The 24,535-nt window shown below is 48.7% G+C and overlaps 1 protein-coding gene across 1 annotated transcript in view; it reads right to left on the bottom strand.

Annotated features, from left to right (window-relative positions):
• Positions 1-8,546: 8,546 nt before the first annotated feature.
• LOC136429127 (uncharacterized) overlaps positions 8,547-24,535 on the bottom strand; it is a 47,140-nt gene continuing 31,151 nt past the window's right edge. Inside the window, exons 3-16 of the mRNA XM_066419006.1 lie at positions 23,065-23,255; positions 21,524-21,699; positions 19,151-19,211; positions 18,457-18,638; positions 17,852-18,013; positions 17,199-17,413; positions 16,564-16,750; positions 15,326-15,475; positions 13,274-13,347; positions 12,097-12,292; positions 11,567-11,775; positions 10,768-10,864; positions 10,140-10,318; positions 8,547-9,542 (exon numbers count right to left, since the gene is read on the bottom strand). Coding sequence (XP_066275103.1) covers positions 9,437-9,542; positions 10,140-10,318; positions 10,768-10,864; positions 11,567-11,775; positions 12,097-12,292; positions 13,274-13,347; positions 15,326-15,475; positions 16,564-16,750; positions 17,199-17,413; positions 17,852-18,013; positions 18,457-18,638; positions 19,151-19,211; positions 21,524-21,699; positions 23,065-23,255 — 2,185 coding nt within the window. The 3' untranslated portion in view covers positions 8,547-9,436. The remainder of the gene's footprint in view (positions 9,543-10,139; positions 10,319-10,767; positions 10,865-11,566; positions 11,776-12,096; positions 12,293-13,273; positions 13,348-15,325; positions 15,476-16,563; positions 16,751-17,198; positions 17,414-17,851; positions 18,014-18,456; positions 18,639-19,150; positions 19,212-21,523; positions 21,700-23,064; positions 23,256-24,535) is intronic.

Below are 24,535 nucleotides of genomic sequence, written 5' to 3'. Positions count from 1 at the left end.
ACACGACGGGCGAAACCTGAGCAAACCTGCACCGTTTAATGAGGGCAGGATCGGGCCACTGGGGGACGAGCTGTGCCAAACTTTGTTCTTAATCCAGAACACCTCGGCTATCAGAAAGCTCCATTTCTTAGCCGTCTTAAGAGAGAAGACGCCTTTCGACACCTAAGACGCGGCCCTTGGGCTGTAAGAAGTCTGAAGTGATGACTCGCTCCTTTGTTCTGAACGGCGGAGATTTATTCTACATAGTTGTTCACTGGTTTATAAGACAAATGTCACATCCGCTTCCTGCTCAACACAATTATTTACAATACAACTTATTAGAATCTCTTTTGCTAACCTACAACTGGACTCTAAGTGTGATTAATCATCAAAACGCCTCTTTGTTGCTACAACCAATGGCTACGGCATTACGGTGAATTTTCCCGCCGCCATATTCGTTACCCAGAATCCTGCTATTCGACAGACGACAAACGTTTGCGAGGAACACTTTTTGTCTAAATGTTGTGTGTGATAGTTGACTGATGGCGATATTTTCCTCAAGTTTGCTCTTAGCACAAGCAGAAACACATGGACATAGTAGTATTACCATTTCTACGGCATCCAGCTAACGCCCCGATGAATAATGTACAAATTTCCATGACGGTGGGGGTGAACTTTGAGTGACGTTCTACCGACTCAACACACGGGTTGTTCCCGGAGGCCTGATGTGTGCGGTACGGCCGTTTTTTCGTGTGTTTTTTTTACTTGGACACGTCTATATCCATAGCACTTTCCTCAAGCCAAGGATGGAACGAATAGCTGCTGTATAAAATGTAATTAGCGGTAAGATATTTAAGACGAATCTTCTCTCCCGAATTAATGTTCACCCCTGTCCGACAACACCGCTATTGTTCGTGCAGCGGACGGTAGTTTCAAGTTGAAATATTATGGTATCAGCACGACTAGAGACAAAATCTACCATATATATGATTAGTGCAAAGATAGTACATGATACTGACAGAATAATAGAACAAAAAGGATGGTTTATTGTTCTGCTAGATTGATTTCAGTCAACCATTATCGGAAAAATCCCGAATTTATGTTACCCAACGTTAAGTAAGAAGATCTTTTTGCGGGCGGCAAATGGGATTCCTCCAGCAAAGCAACCTGGCCTCGATATGTCGAAAGTCGCGAATGTACGCCAGTGCCGCGCCGAAGGCCCGCAAACGAGGCTATGACTTTTCCACGTGGTACAACTCCCGTGATGGCACAAACGCCAGCTTTCACAACATTTACCTCGGGCCCGGGAGTATCTCCCGTAAAACCGTTCCTTGTTTTTCATCTAAAACCGAACAAAGTCCACATCTTGAATCCATCTCACGAGCGCCGTCGGATGAAACGCAAACATGTTCTTCTGTAGTCAAGATTCTATCTGCTGTTATTATTCCTTCTGTTTGTTTACCAAGGAACTGAATAGATAGAAATACAAATAGCCTCCTTTAGTGAATACAAACAAAGTTGAGTTGTGATGAAAGACGTTTGTAAACAAATGATATAAACAGATGTCGCTCACCTTGGAAAAAGACACAAGGTGCATCAAGAATAACGCTCGCGGAGAACCCGCCAAACTTTCCCTATAGAAGACGTAGAGACCCCCCCCACCACACAGTTTTATTCAATGTTCTATGTATCTAATCTGATACATACAGTCAAGCACACACACATAAACACACACACATATATATGGATATATATATTGAATACAAGTTTAAGAGATACAATATAAGGAACTATATATATATATATATATATATATGTATGTATGTATATATAAACATCCAATAGGTTCTTATATTGGTTCTTATTTATCTGTTCATCTTCATCATATATTTCAACCTACTTGCTTCTTGCTTTCGTCGTGACTGTCCTTATCGTTGTATAAAATGAATCTATATGCCTTAAAAGCACCTATTTCTGCTAGAGGCTCTGTTAAGTATGCTGCGAATTCCAAATAAACTCCTCAGACATGTGTACTTGTGCGCTTGTCTGTTTGTCGCGGTCTGCAGCCGGCCCGGAGAAGTGACAATGCCATGTTCCCGCGATCCCCGCCTGCGGGACAAGACTCAGACTAAACAACTCAGCAGAAAAACCTCCGCGGGGAAATCCTACAAACGCGCGAGAGCTGTGAGCGGGGAGAGGCAGCACGGGTCGCGGGGAGGCTGGCAGTCGGCTCGGCGTAAACACCGCGGCACGCCCGCGTAAATCAGCCGTTATTGCCACACACCGGTGACAGGGAGAAATACTACAACTGGGTGCCACAGAACGGTCAGTGACACAGCCATGGTGTCAGCTTACATCCTTACACCATGGTCTTCCCTATTCAATTGCAGCTGTACATGTATCATGTAAATATTTAATTACGGATGTCAAGTCATAAGGATCCTTAAGAAGCCAATTTCACGACAGCCTGTTCTTATGATGATCCTCCCGAGCCTCTCGTCGTGCCTGGCGGGTCTGTGTCGAGTTAACGCCTGGCCCACCTCCACCTGTACGTTTGATCCCGCCCGGAACTCTGAACCTTCCACGCACAAGTTCAGTTCCCAGAAGTCATAACAACAACGCGTCGAACTTTCCGACACCTAATATTCACCCCACCTCCCACGCGAGGCAAAACCAGCTCCTGTGCACAAACTACTGGAGCTAATTGACTCATTAGCAGACGATCTTGTCTTGACTTCGTCTTCTATTGAATCATCTTAGAATTATCTTCACCTCCTTAAGATATCAATTCAGACTTTTGGTTTAAAAGCTAGTAACTCCAGTTTGTCACTCAGTCACTTACGAAAGACGGCTGTCTGAAACGTCTGACAGTTTCCAAATTCCATCCAGTTGCTTGAGTAACTGTTGCCTTGCCTTTCCGCGTACAAGTTCGGTTCTGTGAACTCTGCCCGTTGATATTTTCCCGAGATGTTCACCCTGCGCCCGTAGTCTCCCTCAGCACACACATTAGCACGCGAGCGGCACCGCGAGCGGCTATTTCCAGCCTCCCGGGGCAGATCACTCTCAAACGCTACAAATACTACCGCTATCCGTCACAACAGTTCAAGCTATCTGTCAAACCGCTACAGTCCAAGCGCACCCATGCCCTTCTCTCCCTTTTAAAAGATACTTGCACATCACAGCTGGGGAGCATAGCACTTGCTTCTGACATGTGCGTGACTGAGAGAGTGATATAGATCCTGTGGTATATTCTCAGTGGGCGACTGGGGGTGATTTTGAACGGATCAAGGAGAAAAGGCAATCCGAGCCCGCTAATAGTGGTGAGCGGTACCGACACATCATGCAGGACTCAAAGGAACGTCGCTTTCTTCGCAACGACATCTTAAAAATCCGAAACATCTCTTTCTGTTTTGAGACTCAACTTTGATCATTACTGACGTCGACGTTTACTCCTGTGATGCTGTCATCGCTAATGGGTTCCTCTCGGAACCGAAAACCGCGCTGCTCCCAAGCCTCCACCAGGCCTTCCTGGGAGGTTATGGATAATAGAATTCGGTTAAAACAGGGGGTATGGTTAGTTTGGAGGGTCAACCGGCGGTATGGATAACATTTTCCTTTGGAAGTGATGCCTGGCAAACATTCCCCTGCAGAGAGTGTAGTTAGTCAGGTAGAGACGAGCTGCCGTGTGTCTGCTGCCTCCCGTGCATGAATGACGAGCACGCCACATCGACACGACATCGTGACACATTTTTCCCCTGACCTGGTCCAGAATACACCTCCGATGGTAACGTTTCCCCCGACTATTCATACTTCGGGAGACATGAATGAGGAAACAAACCTGCACTGCTAAGGTGTACCCTGGTGTAAGAGGTGAAATTCCGAAGACGTGGCAGAGACTTGAAGAAACGGCAGCCTGACGTCTTGAGACGCGCGCCACCCCTGAGTCTGTGTTCTTAACCCCAGGTTATCTTAAGGCAAACACCGGCCAGAAGGCAGGTTCTGACGGGGGATTACCGCACGGAAACAGCTCGACAACAGCACGACAACAGGACGACAGATGCCGAGAAGGGGTGATGGACGGCCGATGTTTTTCCGGTGCGAAAGTGTCGGAAATTCTCTGCCTTGAGAGCTAACCCAGCAGGGCAGAGACACACAGAATAACCGTGCCAATTGCAAGAAGGACGGAGAGACATAAAAACCTGCAAAGCCTCAAGTTCTCCTCACCGCTTCTTTGAGTTACTACAAAAGACTGCTTTATGTGAGATAGAATAAGGAAAGCGGCTCACCTCAGTCCGGTAGTCAGGAATAGACCCGGCGGGAGAACCGAAGGATCTGTCCGCAGCAGGGCCTGGGGAGGATAGGCACAGGTATGTCTGCTGCAGGCGAACTTTCAGCGCCTGGGAGCCGCTCGGGACTCCGACATGCACATCTGATTACAGCCGCGGGGTGACCGCACTGCACCCTGCAGGGGAGCCGGGGGTCAAGTACTGCAGGATCGCAGGCTGTGCACCCCCGAATAGGGATGGTAGCGCCCGCGGGCCACAGTTATCAAAACCAGGCTGTACACCCCCTCCTAGGGATGGTATTACCCGCTGGGCCACAGTTTTCAAAAGCAGGCTGTACATCCCCTTTCCAGGCGCCCGGCCACAGTTGGACAGCCAACAGGCACGAACTCTGACATGTAGGTAGTTGACTGTGAACTTTGCAGTTATTACCCTAGGGTTAGTACCACGCCTACCTGTGTCCGTAACTAGCTATAGACAACTGTTGTGGGCTTTGATATTAGTCAGTTCATGGGTCAGGATAAAAAAATTAACATGTTGCTAATAGTACCCGGGGTGGCAAATTCTCACTGTAATTTTTATCCATTGTGATTTTTTAATAGTATAAGGACCTATAAGGTATGTTGTATATATATATGCGATAGGCATTCTGGCATCGGGCAGCTTTGTACCTGCTACCAGCTGCAGACATACAAGACAAAACAAACTGCCCGGCGTCTCTTAGAGTAACTTTAATAGGCGCTTGACGTAAAGCATCCAAATTCTACTGTTTGTCAAAAACAGGCTGCACATCCCCGCCCTAGTCAAAATGGTAGCGTCCGTGAAACTTCAGCAGGCTTTACACCCCCATCGGGATGGTACAGTCCCGTGCGGGGTTTCAGGAATTTTGTGGCCGAGCCAAGTGGGTTCAGCGGAGGCATCATTATAGCCTCCAGATCTAAAGTGAGACGGCGCAAAATAGACAGGAGTTCCCGGTATCTCGATAATTTGATAGCATTTATAGCCCGTTCTCACATCTGGCTAGATAGAGACGCCACCTGCCGGACTCAATCGGAACGACAACGAAGTATGCCCTGCATAGATTACTAGTAACGCAGTAGATGTCACAAAAGATTAGGAAACCGTACAAGAGATCCGGACCCCCCGCCCTCTACTCTCCGAGGCAAGGAGAGGTTTCTGTTTAGGCGTTTTTGTAGGGCTTTCTTCATGTCGCCAGGCTTGAGAAAACGGCACACAATTGAGAGCCCGGCAGAAACGTTTAAAAAGACGTCAAATACAAGCCGGAGCCGCACCTCTGCTTGGAGAGTGCTCACCCTCCACTCCTCCCAGTACCGGCTGCGCTGCCCGGAGCCGAACCTCTGCTTGGAGAGTGCTCACCCTCCACTCCTCCCAGTACCGGCTGCGCTGCCCGGAGCCGAACTTCTGCTTGGAGAGTGCTCACCCTCACTCCTCCTAGTAGCTGACTGCGCTGCCCGGAGCCAAACCTCTGCTTGGAGAGTGCTCACCCTCCACTCCTCCCAGTACCGGCTGCGCTGCCCGGAGCCGAACTTCTGCTTGGAGAGTGCTCACCCTCACTCCTCCTAGTAGCTGACTGCGCTGCCCGGAGCCGAACCTCTGCTTGGAGAGTGCTCACCCTCCACTCCTCCCAGTACCGGCTGCGCTGCCCGGCGCCGAACTTCTGCTTGGAGAGTGCTCACCCTCACTCCTCCTAGTAGCTGACTGCGCTGCCCGGAGCCGAACTTCTGCTTGGAGAGTGCTCACCCTCCACTCCTCCCAGTACCGGCTGCGCTGCCCGGCGCCGAACTTCTGCTTGGAGAGTGCTCACCCTCCACTCCTCCTAGTACCCGACTGCGCTGCCCGGAGCCGAACTTCTGCTTGGAGAGTGCTCACCCTCCACTCCTCCTAGTACCCGGCTGCGCTGCCCGGAGCCGAACCTCCGCTTGGAGAGTGCTCACCCTCCACTCCTCCCAGTAGCTGACTGCGCTGCCCGGAGCCAAACCTCTGCTTGGAGAGTGCTCACCCTCCACTCCTCCCAGTACCGGCTGCGCTGCCCGGCGCCGAACTTCTGCTTGGAGAGTGCTCACCCTCACTCCTCCTAGTAGCTGACTGCGCTGCCCGGAGCCGAACTTCTGCTTGGAGAGTGCTCACCCTCCACTCCTCCCAGTACCGGCTGCGCTGCCCGGCGCCGAACTTCTGCTTGGAGAGTGCTCACCCTCCACTCCTCCTAGTACCTGACTGCGCTGCCCGGAGCCGAACTTCTGCTTGGAGAGTGCTCACCCTCCACTCCTCCCAGTACCCGGCTGCGCTGCCCGGAGCCGAACCTCCGCTTGGAGAGTGCTCACCCTCCACTCCTCCGAGTACCCGACTGCGCTGCTGACTGCGGTATGAAGGAGCATGCGCAGTAACGCAGCTCTATAGAACTGACCGGTCTAACAGGCCCGGACCTTTTAGCCTAGCGGTTAGTGCGTTGGGTTATGAGCCAGGAGACTGTACTACTCACCTCTTGTTTCACAACCACTCAAATCACGCGTCCAGAATTGTTCGCCCATTTGGAACAAAAAATAACCAGCTGGTTATCATTTATTGGTGATACAAAATACTTTTTAAAATCATTCTTTATTCGGAAATAAGAAAGGAAGTAGGTCCCAAAAAGTTTAACATATTTTCATACACATTTCTGAATAAGGAATCGTATCAAAATTCATTACAGACTTAAAACATTATTTGTCAACAACAAAAAGAACAAGCATTGCTCTGAGACAGATGACACAAATGTACGTTGACTATGCTCCAACCAAAGGCACGCACGCAAGATTGGATATCATAAGAGCACTCCGTATGGTTTAACACGTGTAGAATACACTGGCTTATTGATTTATTGATATATCGGCTTAAACACTGTACAGTGTAATTTGTATACATGTGCACAGTAAGATTCCTGTTCCACCGCAAACAGTTGTCCACCTGTCATGTTATTGACTGGACCGACGTTTGGCCTCTACTTAAAGCGACTTCTCTGCGATTTGAAAAATAAAGGCGTGAAACACATACATGTTACAGCTTCAGTTAGTATATATGTTATAATACTTTATCCGTATACAATTATACAAACGGTTAGATTGTCACAAAAAACGTAGTTTTTTTCGCATTTCTGATCACAAAACCTGCTTAAAGCATATAGCTAGCACTATTGGATGCACGTCTACGTGTTATTGGAGCTGGGAATTTACAATTATGCGTTATCTGCATACAAACACAGATATTCACATAAGATACTATTTCCTTATGTTCAGTCGCAAAATCAGCGTTTAACAGGCAATACACTGTCACAGTAGAAAAGCACCATTGAATATACGTCATACAAACTCCCGGGTGTCTTTGCCCCGCTTGCGAGATCACGTGACCGACGTTACGCTGTGAAACAACACAATCTTACAAGCCAAACACGGTTGAAACGATACGTGTAAGACAATACCGCTAACTTAAGGTCAGAGTAAGAATTAGCTAAACACTGTAATTAAGAATAATCTGACCTACTGTATTAGATAGAGAACCCATGTGTGTTTATCGCTAGAGTGGCCATGCTCGTGTATTACAGGCTCGTGTATTAAAGTACAGGCTCATGTATTACAGGCTCGTGTATAACAGAACAGGCTCATGTATTACAGGCTCGTGTATTACAGTCTCATGTATTACAGGTCCGTGTACTAAAGTATATTAGAGAACAGGCTTGTGTAGTTCAGACAGCTGATAAGCCGAAAGTGACGAAATACTTCTTATACAAGTACCGTATGGTGGTGATGACCTTTATCATGTCATATTTGTGTCTTCAATCCCGATTAGTTGATGGCGGTTTGTTTTCTGGTTCCAATACCAATCAGAGGCCGGCTTGGATCCCGTTCTAGGTACCGCAAGTCGTGTCGTCATGAATTGTTTATTGACCTATGACATCTGAGCGGGGTACAACCCGAACCAAAAGGCGTTTGATTTTGTTCTTCACTTCGACATTTTTCTGGTCTTTTTCCGCGGCATTTTTCCGACGATTTTTCCGATCTTTCTTCTGACGATTTTCCCGCCTTTCCTTCCGACCGCCCTTCCGGCCGTGCTTGCGCTTCCGGTGTCGGCGTCTCTTGTTCGCTTTTGGAGGACGTCCCTCCGACTTCACGTCGTCTTCATCGACCGTCGTGACGCCAGTCGTCGGTGCGAGAACGCCGTCTTCGCCGCCTAGAAAAACAACTGGACGCGTTCAGGTCCGGACTACAACTACTCACGCCACTAGGGATGCAGAACTGGAGTAAAACTTTATTCATTCATTAATCATTAGGGTGGTCCCTTCAATTGACTTGGATTTCCAAGGAAACCCATACAATATCAGATCACATCAGGATATAAGCAAGGATTACTTACGATAAACGGAATGAATAATGCAGTCACAATAATAAAAACATCGAATATGGGAGTAATAAATCATACAAACAGCTCAGGATGAGTCACAAGAATAACAGCTCAAAATCATAAATGTCAGCTTCATGTCACAGTTAGAGGCTCAGAACATGCCACATCACGCCAAGGCCACATCACACACCGTCAGGACACATGGCCTTTAACCCTTTACCTTTGACACATGACCCACAATGCATCTCGATGCACATGCGCAGTTACACCGTGAACCGGGTTATCAACACAACACCTCAGGTTAGCCATTCAATTCTTCCACCGTGCTACAAAAATGCAGATTCAAATCGTCTGTTCTTATCTTTTATGCCAAGGCAAGTTGAAATTGCCCCATCCACCTACCTTAAGTATTTAGCTTTGATAAGAGCGTTTCTCTGCCATTTCTAAACGTTAATCCATTCATTGGCCCATTAATGGTTATCAATGCGTGTACAGTAGTCTACAACGCAACAATAAGCAACTACTATCAGTAAATGTTTTAATCATAACACATCGCACTACTTTCTGTCACTGCGTTCCATTGGTGCTACACTGGCAGACATCATGCTTGTCAAACAAATATCAGATTCAGTCCAGTCTACATAATTGCGTGTCTACATGTAGTTATACAGGTCCAGCGCGGTGCAATACAGGTGTTTGCTGTTTTTGGCGGCGCCTCAGGGACGAGCCTTATTAAACGTAGATCCGTGGAGCGGTGCACGGGGATGCAGCATGCGTCTCTAACCGGCGATAATCGTCTCCATCGGCTGGTCTCCCAGGGCGACGACGTTTCCGGTGGAGTCTATCCGGAACCGCCGCTCCGTCGAGCCGCCCTCGCCGTTGAACCTGCGGGGGAGCGGAATGTCGCGATATTTTAGTCTTTTCTTGGTTTGGCTGTGGCTGATACTTTGAAACTTTATTCTTCAAGTGCAACATCGCAAACACTGTGTCTGAATTGTGTTGCCTTTTACAGTAGTTTGTAAAAACATTTACATTCATACTTCTTAAAATCGTAAATTGATCGTAAACAGGCCTGATACAAAGGCCTGTGGCCTGTGGCTAATACAAAGGGCTAGACGAAGGCAAATATATTCAAATTAATTGTTGTTATGTATGTTTCCTTTTACTATGGTAAAGTTGATGCCTGAAATAATGAATTGATAATGATAACAAAATCAACCTTCCTTGGATGTGGGCTGCACCAGGGTTCCCGGGACGGGGGGCGGTGTAGACTTCCGAACCCCTTTCACTCCTTTCTTACTAATGTTACACCTACTTGAGGTCAATATTGTCAGTGGTTTAGATCTAAAGTTAAATAAATGTAAGAGGATGCTCTCCAAGCCGGAACTGACGATGGTCATCGTTTTGAATTCGTTATAAAATTAAGAAGACGACTGACAGCAGTCTTAATCTTAAGAAATATGAGATACAAAGGTGAGGTACCTGGTACCGGAACCGACGAAGGTGACGGTTCGGCCCTCGCCGGAAGTGACGTAGACGATCTGTCCGTCGCTGTCGTAGCGGTAGGCACGGCCGTCGTCCGTGTAGTACTGGATGTTCCCGGCCGAGTCGTACGTGTAGCGCCGCCCGTCAGCCGTCGTGAAGAACTCGATGCGGTTGCCCTGTGGGGTCAAATTACACGGAGTTATCAGTACCCCTTGGGGTCAAATTACACGGAGTTATCAGTACCCCTTGGGGTCAAATTACACGGAGTTATCAGTACCCCGTGGGGTCAAATTACACGGAGTTATCAGTACCCCTTGGGGTCAAATTACACGGAGTTATCAGTACCCCTTGGGGTCAAATTACACGGAGTAATCAGTACCCCGTGGGGTCAAATTATACGGAGTTATCAGTACCCCTTGGGATCAAATTACACGGAGTTATCAGTACCCCTTGGGGTCAAATTACACGGAGTTATCAGTACCCCTTGGGGTCAAATTACACGGAGTTATCAGTACCCCGTGGAGTCAAATTACACGGAGTTATCAGTACCCCGTGGGGTTAAATTACACGGAGTTATCAGTACCCTGTGGGGTCAAATTACACGGAGTTATCAGTGATAACGCACCTGTGAGTCTACGGTGAAGCGCTCCTCGGTGGCGGTGGTGGTGACGGTCCCGCCCGAGCCCAGCGTCACGTACTGGATGGTCCCCTGGTCGTCGTACCTGTGGGAGCGACAGGAGGTAAACCATTTCTCTTAGTTCACCCTGTTGCATTGTTATCATTGTACAGTACTTAGGTACCCGTCTGAGTAATGAGGCTGTTGTAGCGTGCTCGAAGCACCTCCTCGAACACGGGACACCCATTTAGTGAAGTGTCAGCTTCTTTCACTCCTGCTTAAACAGTACTAGTCTGTCTCCATGTGGAGCGATCGCGCGCTGCTTCCAATGGGTTTATATCGATAGACAGACAGACGGACCAAACTTTTTTGTTATCTATGTACTGTATGTATTTCTCTCTACTGGAAGAGTAGTTGTCAGTAGATTATCTCCAAGCGGATCTACCGGTGGCAAGATCCAAATGACCAAAGCACTGTGGATTTGCCTTCACTCAGGAGGAGCACAACCTTCATCGACATAGTAAGGAGGGGCATCTCTTTTCAAAAATGGTGCGCTGCCCTCCCTGTTGCCTAATCAAACTGTGCTAGCCAATAGGTAATCTCCAAGCAGACGGGCTGATGAACCCTCTCTGGCTGACTGGACCTTCTCTGGCTAGCATACTACGATTTTCGCGCGGCGTCGATCTGCTTGGAGATTAGCCAATAGGATACTGCTTTGGTTCTTTGGATTCTGCCGATCTGCTTGGGGATTATCAGTAGACAGCTGAAGGAGAGTTCAAAGACACACAGAAAACACGGCAATACCCACCTGAAGGTGCGGCCGTCCTCCGTGTAGTAGACGATCCGCCCGGCGTTGTCGTACGTGTAGGCCCGCCCGTCCGCCGTGGTGTAGCGCTGCCCCAGCACGATGTAGACGATCTGTCCGCCCGCGTCGAACCGGTAGCGCCGGCCGTCCGCGCCCGTGTACACCCGGTTCCCCTCCGCGTCCACCACGTACGAGTCTGTGGTGCTGGTCACCTGCCGGGGAGAACGTGAAGGTAACTGTTTGTTTGTTTGTTTGTTTGTTTGTTTGTTTGTTTGTTTAACCAGGGGAAACCTTGTCGCCCTTGAACTGGCGATTTTCAACAAGCCCTCGGGAAAACCTTAACATTGACATCAAACGCAATCAAAGTCATAGAAACAGTCGATTGCTCATTTCTCGGGCACACACTTGAGTTGGAAGGGCGGACATTTTGATAAATTCAATTTTCTGTGTTGTTACAGTTCAACTTTGCTTCAGAATGACTTCTACCAACACAGATGAACTTTTAAGCTATGTAATGCTGATTGCCTACTCACGATCGTGCCGCCGCCGCCGGTGGTGATGTAGACGATGTTCCCCTGCGCGTCGTACCGGTACCGCCGCCCGTCAGACCCCGTGTAGATCCGGTTCCCCTGCGAGTCGATGACGTACCGGTCGGTGGTGGTCGTTGTCACGGTGCCGCCGCCGGTGGTGGTGATGTAGATGATGTTACCCTGATCGTCGTACCGGTACCTTGGTGATGATGATAAGTGGTTTATTATCTTCTCCAAGAAGGTTATGTTTTCAGGTGCATGTGCCTGTGAGCGTGTGCCTGTGCGCGTGCGTCTGTGCGCGTGCGTCTGTGCGCGTGTGTCTGTGCGCGTGCGTCTGTGCGCGTGTGCCTGTGCGCGTGCGTCTGTGCGCGTGTGCCTGTGAGCGTGTGTCTGTGCGCGTGTGCCTGTGAGCGTGTCTCTGTGCGCGTGTGCCTGTGCGCGTGTGTCTGTGCGCGTGCGTGTGTGCGCGTGTGTCTGTGCGCGTGCTTGTGTGTGCGTGTGGCCGTATGTCTGTGAACAGCATACCTCGAGACGTCGTAAATGTATCTTTAAGCCAGTTGATATGTCGGTTGATATGTTGGCAAAATTGTCGTGCCAGTATTCTTATCATGATAGTTGGCGTATTGAGAATAAAATCAGTTTTGCAGTAAAGGAGAAACACTTGAATTACACTGCTGCCTTTACAATTGCTGCCGTTACAACAACATTTCACTTATCTAACTAACTTACGATGCAATAGAGGAGCTGACCGAGGATTAAGATATGGCATACGCAGAGCCACTCAAGCCACATCAGAAGTCACAAGAGAACTACAGAGGCGCACAGATAGTCTTCCGAGACTGGACTGCCAAAGAAGAAGAAGACACAGAGCCTGAGATATGCTAGGGCCGAAGAGCAGTACGCAGAGTCTAGACTCTAATGCATACTAGTCTCCAAGCAGACCTACGGGTTGGCAAAGACCGTATCCAACAGGCAGAAGGAGTTTTCATAGCCAACCCAAGGTCTGCTACAACTCAAACAGGGCGGAGCATTTCTATTCAATAAAGGTGCCGCTGCCCCTCCTCGTTGTAATGCTAACAGCCGTACGAATGTTAGCGTTGTAGATTGCACTATAAGCTCCTTCTTCCAGTTGGATACGGTCTTTGCAATCTATTGGGTCTGGTTGGAGACTAATGCATACCTCCTGCCGTCCGCGCCGGTGTAGATGCGGTTTCCCTGAGCGTCCACTATGAAGCGCTCCGTCGTGGTCGTGGTCTGGAGGAACCAAAAGGGTTAATGAAGATTTCTGAAAGTTCATCCGTGTTATCCATAAAATCCTACTCTTGATGTCTTACACTTAATAGTAATTGTATTTAATGTATTAGATGTGTAAGCGGACTCCAGGAAGAATAGTGTGAAATTTGTTACAATTGAAAGCTAATGGGGATCTTAATCAAACAAACAAACAAACAAACAAACACCGACCCACTAACCAAGCACGGCAGCTCTGCCTCCTACCTGTAGCGCCGCCCATCCCGGAGGTGATAACCCATCCGGTACTTACGGTTCCCGTGGTGATGTAGATCCGGTTTCCGGAGGCGTCCTGCCTGTAGCGCGCCCGTCCCGGAGGTAATGACTCATCCGGCACTTACGGTTCCCGTGGTGATGTAGATCCAGTTTCAGGAGGCGTCCTGCCTGTAGTGCCCCCCGTCCCGGAGGTAGTAACCCGTCCGGTACTTACGGTTCCCATGGTGATGTAGATCCGGTTTCCGTAGGCGTCCAGCCTGTAGCGCCCCCGTCCCGGAGGTAATAACCCATCCGGTACTTACGGTTCCCGTGGTGATGTAGATCCGGTTTCCGGAGGCGTCCTGCCTGTAGTGCCCCCCGTCTCGGAGGTAATAACCCATCCGGTACTTACGGTTCCCATGGTGATGTAGATCCGGTTTCCGGAGGCGTCCCGCCTGTAGCGCCCCCCGTCCCGGAGGTGATAACCCGTTCCGTACTTACGGTTTCCGTGGTGATGTAGATCCGGTTTCCGTAGGCGTCCAGCCTGTAGCGCCCCCGTCCCGGAGGTAATAACCCATCCGGTACTTACGGTTCCCCGTGGTGATGTAGATCCGGTTTCCGGAGGCGTCCCGCCTGTAGCGCCCCCCGTCTCGGAGGTAATAACCCATCCGGTACTTACGGTTCCCATGGTGATGTAGATCCGGTTTCCGGAGGCGTCCCGCCTGTAGCGCCCCCCGTCCCGGAGGTGATAACCCGTTCCGTACTTACGGTTCCCGTGGTGATGTAGATCCGGTTTCCGGAGGCGTCCCGCCTGTAGCGCCCCCCGTCTCGGAGGTAATAACCCATCCGGTACTTACGGTTCCCGTGGTGATGTAGATCCAGTTTCCGGAGGTGTCCTGCCTGTAGCGCCGCCCGTCCCGGAGGCAATAACCCATCCGGTACTTACGGTTCCCGTGGTGATGTAGATCCGTTTTCCGGAGGCGTCCTGACTGTAGTGCCCCCCGTCCCGGAGGTGATAACCCATCCGGTACTTACGGTTCCCGTGGTGATGTAGATCCGGTTTCCGGAGGCGTCCCGCCTGTAGCGCCCCCCGTCCCGGAGGTGATAACCCGTTCCGTACTTACGGTTCCCGTGGTGATGTAGATCCGGTTTCCGGAGGCGTCCTGCCTGTAGCACCCCCCGTCCCAGAGGTAATAACCCATCCGGTACTTACGGTTCCCGTGGTGATGTAGATCCGGTTTCCGGAGACGTCCGGCCTGTAGCGCCGCCCGTCCCGGAGGTAATAACCCATCCAGTACTTACGGTTCCCGTGGTGATGTAGATCCGGTTTCCGGAGGCGTCCTGCCTGTAGTGCCCCCCGTCCCGGAGGTAGTAACCCATCCGGTACTTACGGTTCCCATGGTGATGTAGATCCGGTTTCCGGAGGCGTCCTGCCTGTAGCGCCGCCCGTCCCGGAGGTAATAGCCCATCCGGTACTTACGCTTTCCGTGGTGATGTAGATCCGGTTTCCGGAGGCGTCCTGCCTGTAGCGCCCCCCGTCCCGGAGGTGATAACCCGTTCCGTACTTACGGTTCCCGTGGTGATGTAGATCCGGTTTCCGGAGGCGTCCTGCCTGTAGCGCCGCCCGTCCCGGAGGTAATAACCCATCCAGTACTTACGGTTCCCGTGGTGATGTAGATCCGGTTTCCGTAGGCGTCCAGCCTGTAGCGCCCCCCGTCGCGGAGGTAATAACCCATCCAGTACTTACGGATCCCGTGGTGATGTAGATCCGGCTTCCGGAGGCGTCCAGCCTGTAGCGCCGCCCGTCCTCCCCGATGTAGATCCGGTTGCCGTCCGCGTCGACGTAGTAGCGCGCCGTGGTGGTGACCGTTTCCGTGGTGATGTAGATGATGTTGCCCTGAAGTGCAAAGGTCAATCTTAGACACAGTGACCATTTATACATGAAGAAGAGCTTTATTGCGCGACAATTGCCACGGGTACAATGTACGGCAATTTGTAGATAAATAACAATCGACTATTTCTAATATTTAACAATTTCAAAGAATTTATCTATAGAATGAATAACAATCGATCTAATAATGTGCATTCTATAGCTAAAACTGTATACAGTTACAATGTAATGATGACGATGATAGTATTCTGTGTCAGGAATGTAAAACAATGTCTTGTTTTTGCATAGAGTTGTATATAAATTGGCCTACATAGGACATATGAACAGGGCACGACAATATCATATTGAATATCTTTGTCTTGGTATACATACTTACATAAGCCCATTTTTCGGAACATGTAGGTGAAAACTTACTAGATGGATGGGGCACTGCAGGGTGTAGATTTTAAGATTTGGTCAAAAAGCAAGATTCTTGGGCATTTTTAAGGTCTTTAGCGGCCGCTAGTATCAATGACCAGTCCCTAGTCTGACGTCATTAGAAACCAAATAGCGGCATTGTTTTGAACTGGGGTCGCCGTCGTACTCTTCCGCCGTATAGAAAATGTTTAGATTGAAACGTCTCTCGGATAGGACGTTAAAGGAAACCTTAGCAATATTAAGGCCCGAAAATCGGATTTTGAAAGTCAACTTATCTAGTCATTTCTATACATGATTAGTTCAGACCACACTATCACAATGTATAGCGACGTCCATGATGCAAAAATATGACTTCGTCGCCGGGGTTTTTGTAGGCTCGCGAAACTAAGAGAATCATCGTACGGCACGTTTTTTTATCAATATGCTCAAAGTATGAAGTTACGCAAATGTGCTAAACAGTGTTAGTAATGTCACTGCCATAAAGATTTCAGTATTTTTTTTGTTTTTCCATATTTTTGGCCCTAATATTGCTTTAGTAGTAGTCCACTGTTTTCTGCTGCTGCAGAAGTAGAAACAGCCTGCAGCCGCAATCAGTCTTCCAATATTGCTTTGGTTGCCTTTAAAGTGGAATGTAATGCAAACAAGCAAGCGGCGCCCCTGGCCCGAGAGGATGTTACCTGCTCGTCGTAGAAGTATCGGCGTCCGTCGGCGGTAGTGTAGATCCTCTGGCCCGACGAGTCGATGGTGTAGGAGACGCCGCCGCCACCGCGTTCGTCCGTGGAGTAGGTCACCACGCCGCCGTCAGGCGTGCGCCGGTCCCCGCCCGTCCCCGTCTCCGTGTAGTCGTAGATCACTACGCCGCCCCTTTTCATAACATTATACAACATAACATTAGCCTGGGTGTCAGACATTATCAGACATTATCAGACATTACGCCGCTGCCAGGCGTGCGCCGGTCCCCGCCCGTCCCCGTCTCCGTGTAGTCGTAGATCACCACGCCCCTTTTCATGCACAACATGATAAACATTAGCCTGGGCGTCAGGCTATTTCCAATGCCAACACGTACACAGGCCCCCTCCTCGGTTTTAGGGCCCTAGAGAATCTTACTTTTTTTGGCTCCAGGCTAAGGTGGAGTACCTGAGTGTGTTGTACATCTAAAATGCACTACAGTTTTTTAAATCGCACAATTGATGTACATTGTATAAAATGATATTGGTTTTAATGTGAGCTGACTTGTAAATACATATCCAATTCACAATTTTTAGTCTGCCATGTAGTGCCCTCAATAAAGTTTCGAAAGTCTCAGGCCGACCTGCCGCCGGTGGTAGTTCCGCCGGTGGTGCCGCCCGTGGTGACCGTGGTGGTGGTGGAGCCGCCCCCGCCCGTGGTGACCCGGCCGCCGGTGCCCGCGCCGCCCGTCACGGTGGTGGTCGTGGTGATGCCCCGCCCGCCGCCCGTCCCCGTCACGGTGGCGATGCGCCCGAACCCGGTGTACGTCCGCGGGTTGTACGTCGACCAACTCCAGTTCTGCAATGATAACAAGAACGCCGCACGTTCAGGAGCAACGATACAGAAAACGAAAGTTCCGCTGCAGTACCAAGGTCGGCTACCAGAAGGACCAAAATCAACCTTGACCGTCAGGTCCAAAATACCTAACCGCCTACCACAAACCATTGCAATTCAACGAGAGGTTCTTAAGTTATTGCGCCGGACGATGACCATGCGTCGATCTGCAAAGCTTCCATTTAACTGATGAACATTACAAAACTTTAAGACTTGCTGAGTGCACTGATGTTAAAAGACACTAATGGCTTGTAAGGTTTATAGTATCATTAGACTGCTTTTTCTCGAACACGAGATATGATAATGATCGTCAAAATAAAAATGATAGAGAAGTGAAGACGAATTTAGTCCATAAGTACGAAGGACCATAGCTACACTCTCCGCGGCCTCCGCAACGCCTACCTGCCAGTAGCCGTCGGTGAAGCCGTTGTGGATGTGCCAGTACAGCAGGAAGGCGAAGGAGCAGCGGTGCCCCGCCCCGGCCGCGTCGCCCCTGCCGCCGCCCGCCTCGCTCAGCACGGTCCGGTAGTACGCCTGGATCTCCTGCAGGTTCAGCCGGCCGTCCTACAGGGAAACAAGCACCGTCACCAGGAGTTACCGCACCCTAACACTAACCCCGCCCCGCCCGCGTCGCCCCTGCCGCCGCCCGCCTCGCTCAGAACCGTCCGGTAGTACGCCTGGATCTCCTGCAGGTTCAGCCGGCCGTCCTACAGGGAAACAAGCACCGTTACCAGGAGTAACCGCACCCTAGCACTAATCCGCCGGAACCTATAACCCACAGGGTCATTACGTATGCTAGTAACCCACCCGGTTGGTATCCCACCTATAACCAACCCGACTATAGAACCCCACCTATAACCCACCCGGACATAACCCCACATAAAAACCACCCGATTATTACCCCACCTTTAACCCACCCGGCCATACCCCACATATAACCCACCCATGACCAACCCGGCTATAACCCCACATATAACCCACCCGACCATGACCCACCCATGACCCACCCCGTCCGAGTCGGCGTCCTGCACCATCCGGGCGGCCTGGTCCCCGTTGCTGTCGTACCCGAACCTGATGACCCACGTGACCAGCTCCTGCAGGCCCAGCTGCCCGTCTCCGTCCGTGTCACGTGACCGGAACTGCCCCTGCAGAGTGGCGGAGTCTACCCCGCAGCTGCTGCCAAATATGGCTGTGAAAAGGTGACGTCATTAAAATAAAGCTCAGAATCATAAACAATTTTAGAAAAGATTGTTTTCGGCCAGAGTGAAATGGTTAACTCATTCTTATTTTTACGTACATTTCGTCATTGCTGCCTTTCTCTCCTACGTGCTAGCCTCCATAGCAGGGCCTTTTTGAGGGCTTATAACACTTTTTGCTGATAACTTCTTTTCGTACTGTGTCGTTTGTGCAGCCATTCCAGAGAGCCTGCTATGGAGGCTACCTACGTGCAGAATAAACAGTACGTCTGACTGGGAGCACAGGTGGACTACCGATCGTCGATCTCAAGGCAGATATTTTAGTGGGAAGATCGGAGTATCTGCTGACTGCAGGTTTCTCCACAAAGCAATGTAAGCTGACACGGCACCATCACAACAACGGCTATACTTGTCTTCCAGGTGGTACGTTAGATTATTTCCCCATCAACCAAAACATCTTGAACCCTGTCTGGTGGTCGGTATAGACAGGTTTAGAGTTCCTTACATGTGAACTCGCTTAGGGATAGCAGGCCGTTTCCGTCGGTGTCGTATTCGTCGACGAAGTCCTGGAATAAAAGAAGGAACGCCGATTACAATACGTACAGTAACAACTAAGAAGATAAGGACTTTCTACAACTTGCGGTGCATAAATGTCAGCATTGTGATGCGGTACGTTTCGTTTGTCAGAGGCATGACTCTATGTCACACCATATTTTTTGGTAGGATATAACTTGCTGAAATTGTTGCCAAAGTACAGATCAGATTCTTCCGCTTAATATGCTTTTTATCCTGTCAAAATCGGACTATGTTGAAATTTTTCAGAATTTTTCAAAGTTGAAAAGTTGGACGTTTTCATTAGAAGACACTTATCTATTGGCCCTATGGGAATGATTTACCTCAACATGGCACCAGAAATGACCACAAGTCCAGAGTTATTTACATACATTTTAATGTTACTCTCAAACACTTTGACCAATATTGTTCAGATTTTCAGCATTTAAAGATAATATAACTGGACAGACTGTCATGTTTTATTTTTGACCTATATTCAGTATCTTATCTTATTTAGCCCTAATTAACCCTAACTAATTTATTCATCCACAATAGTGCCAATCAATTAACATACATTTCTAAACATGCTGAAAACTGAAGAAGGCACTAGATGTTCTGACTATCTTGTTGTTGAACAGATCATTATGAGAATAATGTATTTTTGCAGTCTTGGCTAATTGCAAGATATGCAAATGAGGGTAATTTTCCTCAACAGGATGAACTGAACTGATCCTCAAATACACATGTACAACCAGTTGTTTTACTTATCCTTATTTGTACTACCTATTCCCTGAAACAACTTTCAACTGTTAACCTACATTACATGTTGACTTAAGTACAGGAATTTTTACAACAGGAACAATAATAGATCTATATGAAGGTGTTAATTGGCAATAAACTAATGAGCCATATATAGTAAAAGGCATACATTGTTAATGATGGACACTGATATTGGCTGCTACATGAACTCACTGATGTTGTAAGCTTGCTGAAATAGGTTCCTAACCATGTCTATAGTTTGTTAATTAATATTCCAATGCTTAATTAGTTAAATATGCTAATTAACATCATGATCAATCAGAATGATAATAGTATGGTGCTATTATAAGTATCAATACCTATGTTACCCATTCTAATAAGATCTCTGATTGGTACATATAATAAGTTACCTACAGTACAGCAGACTTACAACTTACTTTCTGACTAGTACAGTATCAGTAATTAATTTAGTGTTCAAGTTTTTCTCCTGAAGTAGCCTCTCCCCTTGAAAATTTGAATTAGGAAATTGAATTTTCGTCACCAAACACTTGATCTGATGTTTGTGTAATCTTCAACTTGTTTAAGTTTGCTTGAAGGCAGCCCACGTTCTCTGCACAGCTGTACCGGATATGCCACCTTTGTATCCACTGGAAAATCGAAAAAGGACCGATCTGAATGAAGATCATACAACTGTGTGACAAATTCGGACTGTATGATCGTAACGCTAGTGTATATACACAACATAATTACGACAGTGGAAAATTGTTTGTTGCGTCCAAAGTATGCCATATCATCGGATATGAAAGGTATATTACATTCAGCATAAAATATATGACCATTCTACGGTTAATTAGCGCAGGATTGATGATGATAAGTTCAATTTCGAGCATATACAAAGTGCGCGATCTCACGCCCCCCTCCCCCGTCACGTATGCGCACACAGCGCACGTCACTTTTCGGGCTGTCGAAAAAAACTCTCAAAATGTATCGCTAAACCCACAAGCCAAACTCGCCTAAATAGTAACAAAAACCACACCATGATGACCACAATATATCTATAATTTGTGACAGTATAGGGACAAAATTGCTAAGTTCAAGAAAAATAGCGAAAATATCCACTTACGCCCGGAGGTTTCTGCTATTTCGCCCATAACTCCCGACGAGAATGACGTACACACTTTGTCCCATCACTGGCGTGAACCTTGATCTCTGCCCTTTCACCTGAAACCATTCCCAGAGTTCTGCGTGCTACACCGGCTTGTGGCTTTTGAGTTGAAAATGGGACTTCCGCCTCAAAATCGCGTGCCGCGTTCGCGGCGTCAAAACGGGGCGGTTTTTCGCCTGCATCTCCAACTTAAATGATTTTTAGCTCCTTGTTCGATTGATATTTTCAACTAAAAACATAATAGCATGATAGCAAATCATCCATTGATTCTTGACAACGATTTTCAGTGGCATAATGCATACGGATGATTTTTAAGATTTTTGTAAAAACATTTACTGCCTCGCGCGCCGCCGCGTTCTAATGCGGAAACGCGGAGGTTTGACATGCCTAGCATGAGCTCACCTCCACAACGGTCTCGTACATGAAGTCGAAGTCGGCGGGGTACAGGTACGCCGCGAACTCGTCTTTAGAGAGGAACCCGTCAGAGTCCTGGTCCGCACGCTTCCACCGCCGCTCGTCTCGCGTCATCATCTTCAGGTACGTCTGGCAAGTCGGGTCCAACTCGCTCTCCGACTTTCCTACAACGGAGAAAAACTGCAGTTTATTTCAGCCCGCTTCCACTGGCGCTCGTCACGAGTCATCATTTTCAAGTGCGTCTGACAAGTCGGGTCTAACTCGCTCTCCGACTTTCCTGCAACGGAGGAAAACTGTACTTTACTAAGCGTCCGTTAGGGGGCGGTACTGAACCAGTTACGTCTAGCAGTTAGGGTCAAGCTCGTTAAGGTCTCATTCATGAGTTTTTCCGCCCCATAGGCTTACATGTTATAAAACGTGTTTTACATGGGCGCGTTCGTAATGAAGCTATAGGAAATGCACCGATGTCATTCATTCTCTGTTGAGCTCATCTACCCTAGATCATTTGAAAAAATTGCCAACTACCAGTTGGCATATAATACCTTTTTATGGCAATTAAAAGCGGCACTTAGCTAGACCCCTTAAATAGGCACTTTCCAGCTGAAAGTGATCGACCGAATTACCGCCAATGTCCGGCTGTGGACGTCCGACCTCGCGCGCGGCTGCCGAACTTTACCTGTTAATTTCTTCCGTTACAAACAAGCTTTCATCAGTTTGACGCTTGATATCAGCTGGCCTAGCTATAGGCGATTTTTACACCGATATAGACACATGTACATGCAGCCGTTCATTTTTTTGGGCAACGGACTCTTTTAGGGTACCCACTCGGAGTAATACATAAATGAGACCTTAAAGGACCTTCCAGCAACAGGACAGAACGTGCAGATTACTTAACGTCCGCTAGGAGGCTAAGCTGTCCCTCTCACCAGGCAGGTCGATTGGCAGTTCGGGTTCATCTCGTCAGGGGACCTTCCTACAACACGGGGAGAACTTAGTGTAAATAGTTTAATTAATGCCCGTTAGAGGGCGGTTCTATATTGCTGGTGCCATATACACGGTTGCCGGGCAGCCGCAGGGCCACGTAGGTGATGGTTCCCAAAAGAGGGCGTTAGAGTCGTTAGTGTTCAATACCTTGTTGAGAATGGGGATTTGAAGCAATGGAAGACTTGCGATGGGGTTGTTCTTACGTGATGCTTCGTCTGTTTTCTCATTCTAGTTCGTTTTTTTATAACAAAGTTTTTATAACAATATATTTAGTAAGAGCCAACGTTCGATGACCGTCTGTCTTCTATAGGGGAAAAATGACTGGTTCACTTTGCACTGAAGCTAGGTGTCACTGCTAACAGTGCACTAACTTTTTCCCTACATGATTTGAGTTCGAAAACCGATTCGTATGCTTCAAGGTAAATTCATTTGTAAGAATTTAACAAAATTCGTACGAATCTAATAATATTCATATGGAATTCATCAATTTCGCACAAATACTTGGGCACTTCTGTGTGGAGAAAGGCGGGAAAGACTTGGCTCACCTTGCACCGCGTTGTACGTCCGCAGCCGCATGTCCCAGCTGAGCCGGCCCGCGCCATTGACGTCATACAGGCCATACACCCTGTCCACCTCGTCATCGAGCTGGCGACCAATCACGGCGCCGAACCAGGCGGCCAGCTCCTCCTCCGAGCAGACGCCGTCTCCGTCCCGGTCCATGACGCCGTACACCACCCTGTAAGGGCGGGTAACGGCACATTACACTAACCTAACCTAACCTAGTCCTAACCCTAACCTTACCTAACCCAGCCTACCCTAACCCCATCCCGGTCCACGATCCCCTACACCACCCTGCAGGGGCGGGTAACGGCACCTACATTACCCTAACCTAACCTTACCTAACCTAACCTAACCTAGTCCTAACCCTAACCTTACCTAACCTAGTCCTAACCCCGTCCCGGTCCATGACGCCGTACACCACCCTGTAAGGGCGGGTAACGGCACATTACACTAACCTAACCTAACCTAGTCCTAACCCTAACCTTACCTAACCCAGCCTACCCTAACCCCATCCCGGTCCACGATCCCCTACACCACCCTGCAGGGGCGGGTAACGGCACCTACATTACCCTAACCTAACCTTACCTAACCTAACCTAACCTAGTCCTAACCCTAACCTTACCTAACCCAGCCTACCCTAACCCCGTCCCGGTCCATGATGCCGTACACCACCCTGTAAGGACGGGTAACGGCACCTACATTACACTAACCTAACCTAACCTAGTCCTAACCCTAACCTAACCTAACCTAACCTAGTCCTAACCCTAACCCTAACCTAACCTAACCTAGTCCTAACCCTAACCCTAACCTTACCTAACCTAACCTAACCTAGTCCTAACCCTAACCTTACCTAACCCAGCCTACCCTAACCCCGTCCCGGTTCATGATCCCGTACACCACCCTGCAGGGGCGGGTAACGGCACCTACATTACACTAACCTAACCTAACCTACCCTAACCTAGTCCTAACCTAACCTAACCTAACCTAGTCCTAACCTTACCTAACCTAACCTAGTCCTAACCCCTTCCCAGTCCATGATCCCCTACAACACCCTGTAAGGGCGGGTAACGGCACCTACATTACACTAACCTAACCTAACCTAACCTAACCTAACCTAACCTAACCTAACCTAGTCCTAACCCCGTCCCAGTCCATGATCCCCTACAACACCCTGCAGGGGCGGGTAACGGCACCTACATTACACTAACATAACCTAACCTAACCTAACCTAACCTAACCTAACCTAACCTAACCTAGTCCTAACCCCGTCCCGGTCCATGATGCCGTACACCACCCTGCAGGGGCGGGTAACGGCACCTACATTACACTAACCTAACCTAACCTAGTCCTAACCCCGTCCCAGTCCATGATCCCCTACAACACCCTGCAGGGGCGGGTAACGGCACCTACATTACACTAACCTAACCACCCTGCAGGGGCGGGTAACGGCACCTA

The sequence above is a fragment of the Branchiostoma lanceolatum genome, chromosome 3 (genome assembly GCF_035083965.1).
Source record: "Branchiostoma lanceolatum isolate klBraLanc5 chromosome 3, klBraLanc5.hap2, whole genome shotgun sequence".
NCBI classification, from domain to species: Eukaryota; Metazoa; Chordata; class Leptocardii; order Amphioxiformes; family Branchiostomatidae; genus Branchiostoma; species Branchiostoma lanceolatum.
The sequence above is the reverse complement of the archived record's forward strand: the minus strand, read 5'-3'. Positions and strand labels throughout refer to the sequence as shown.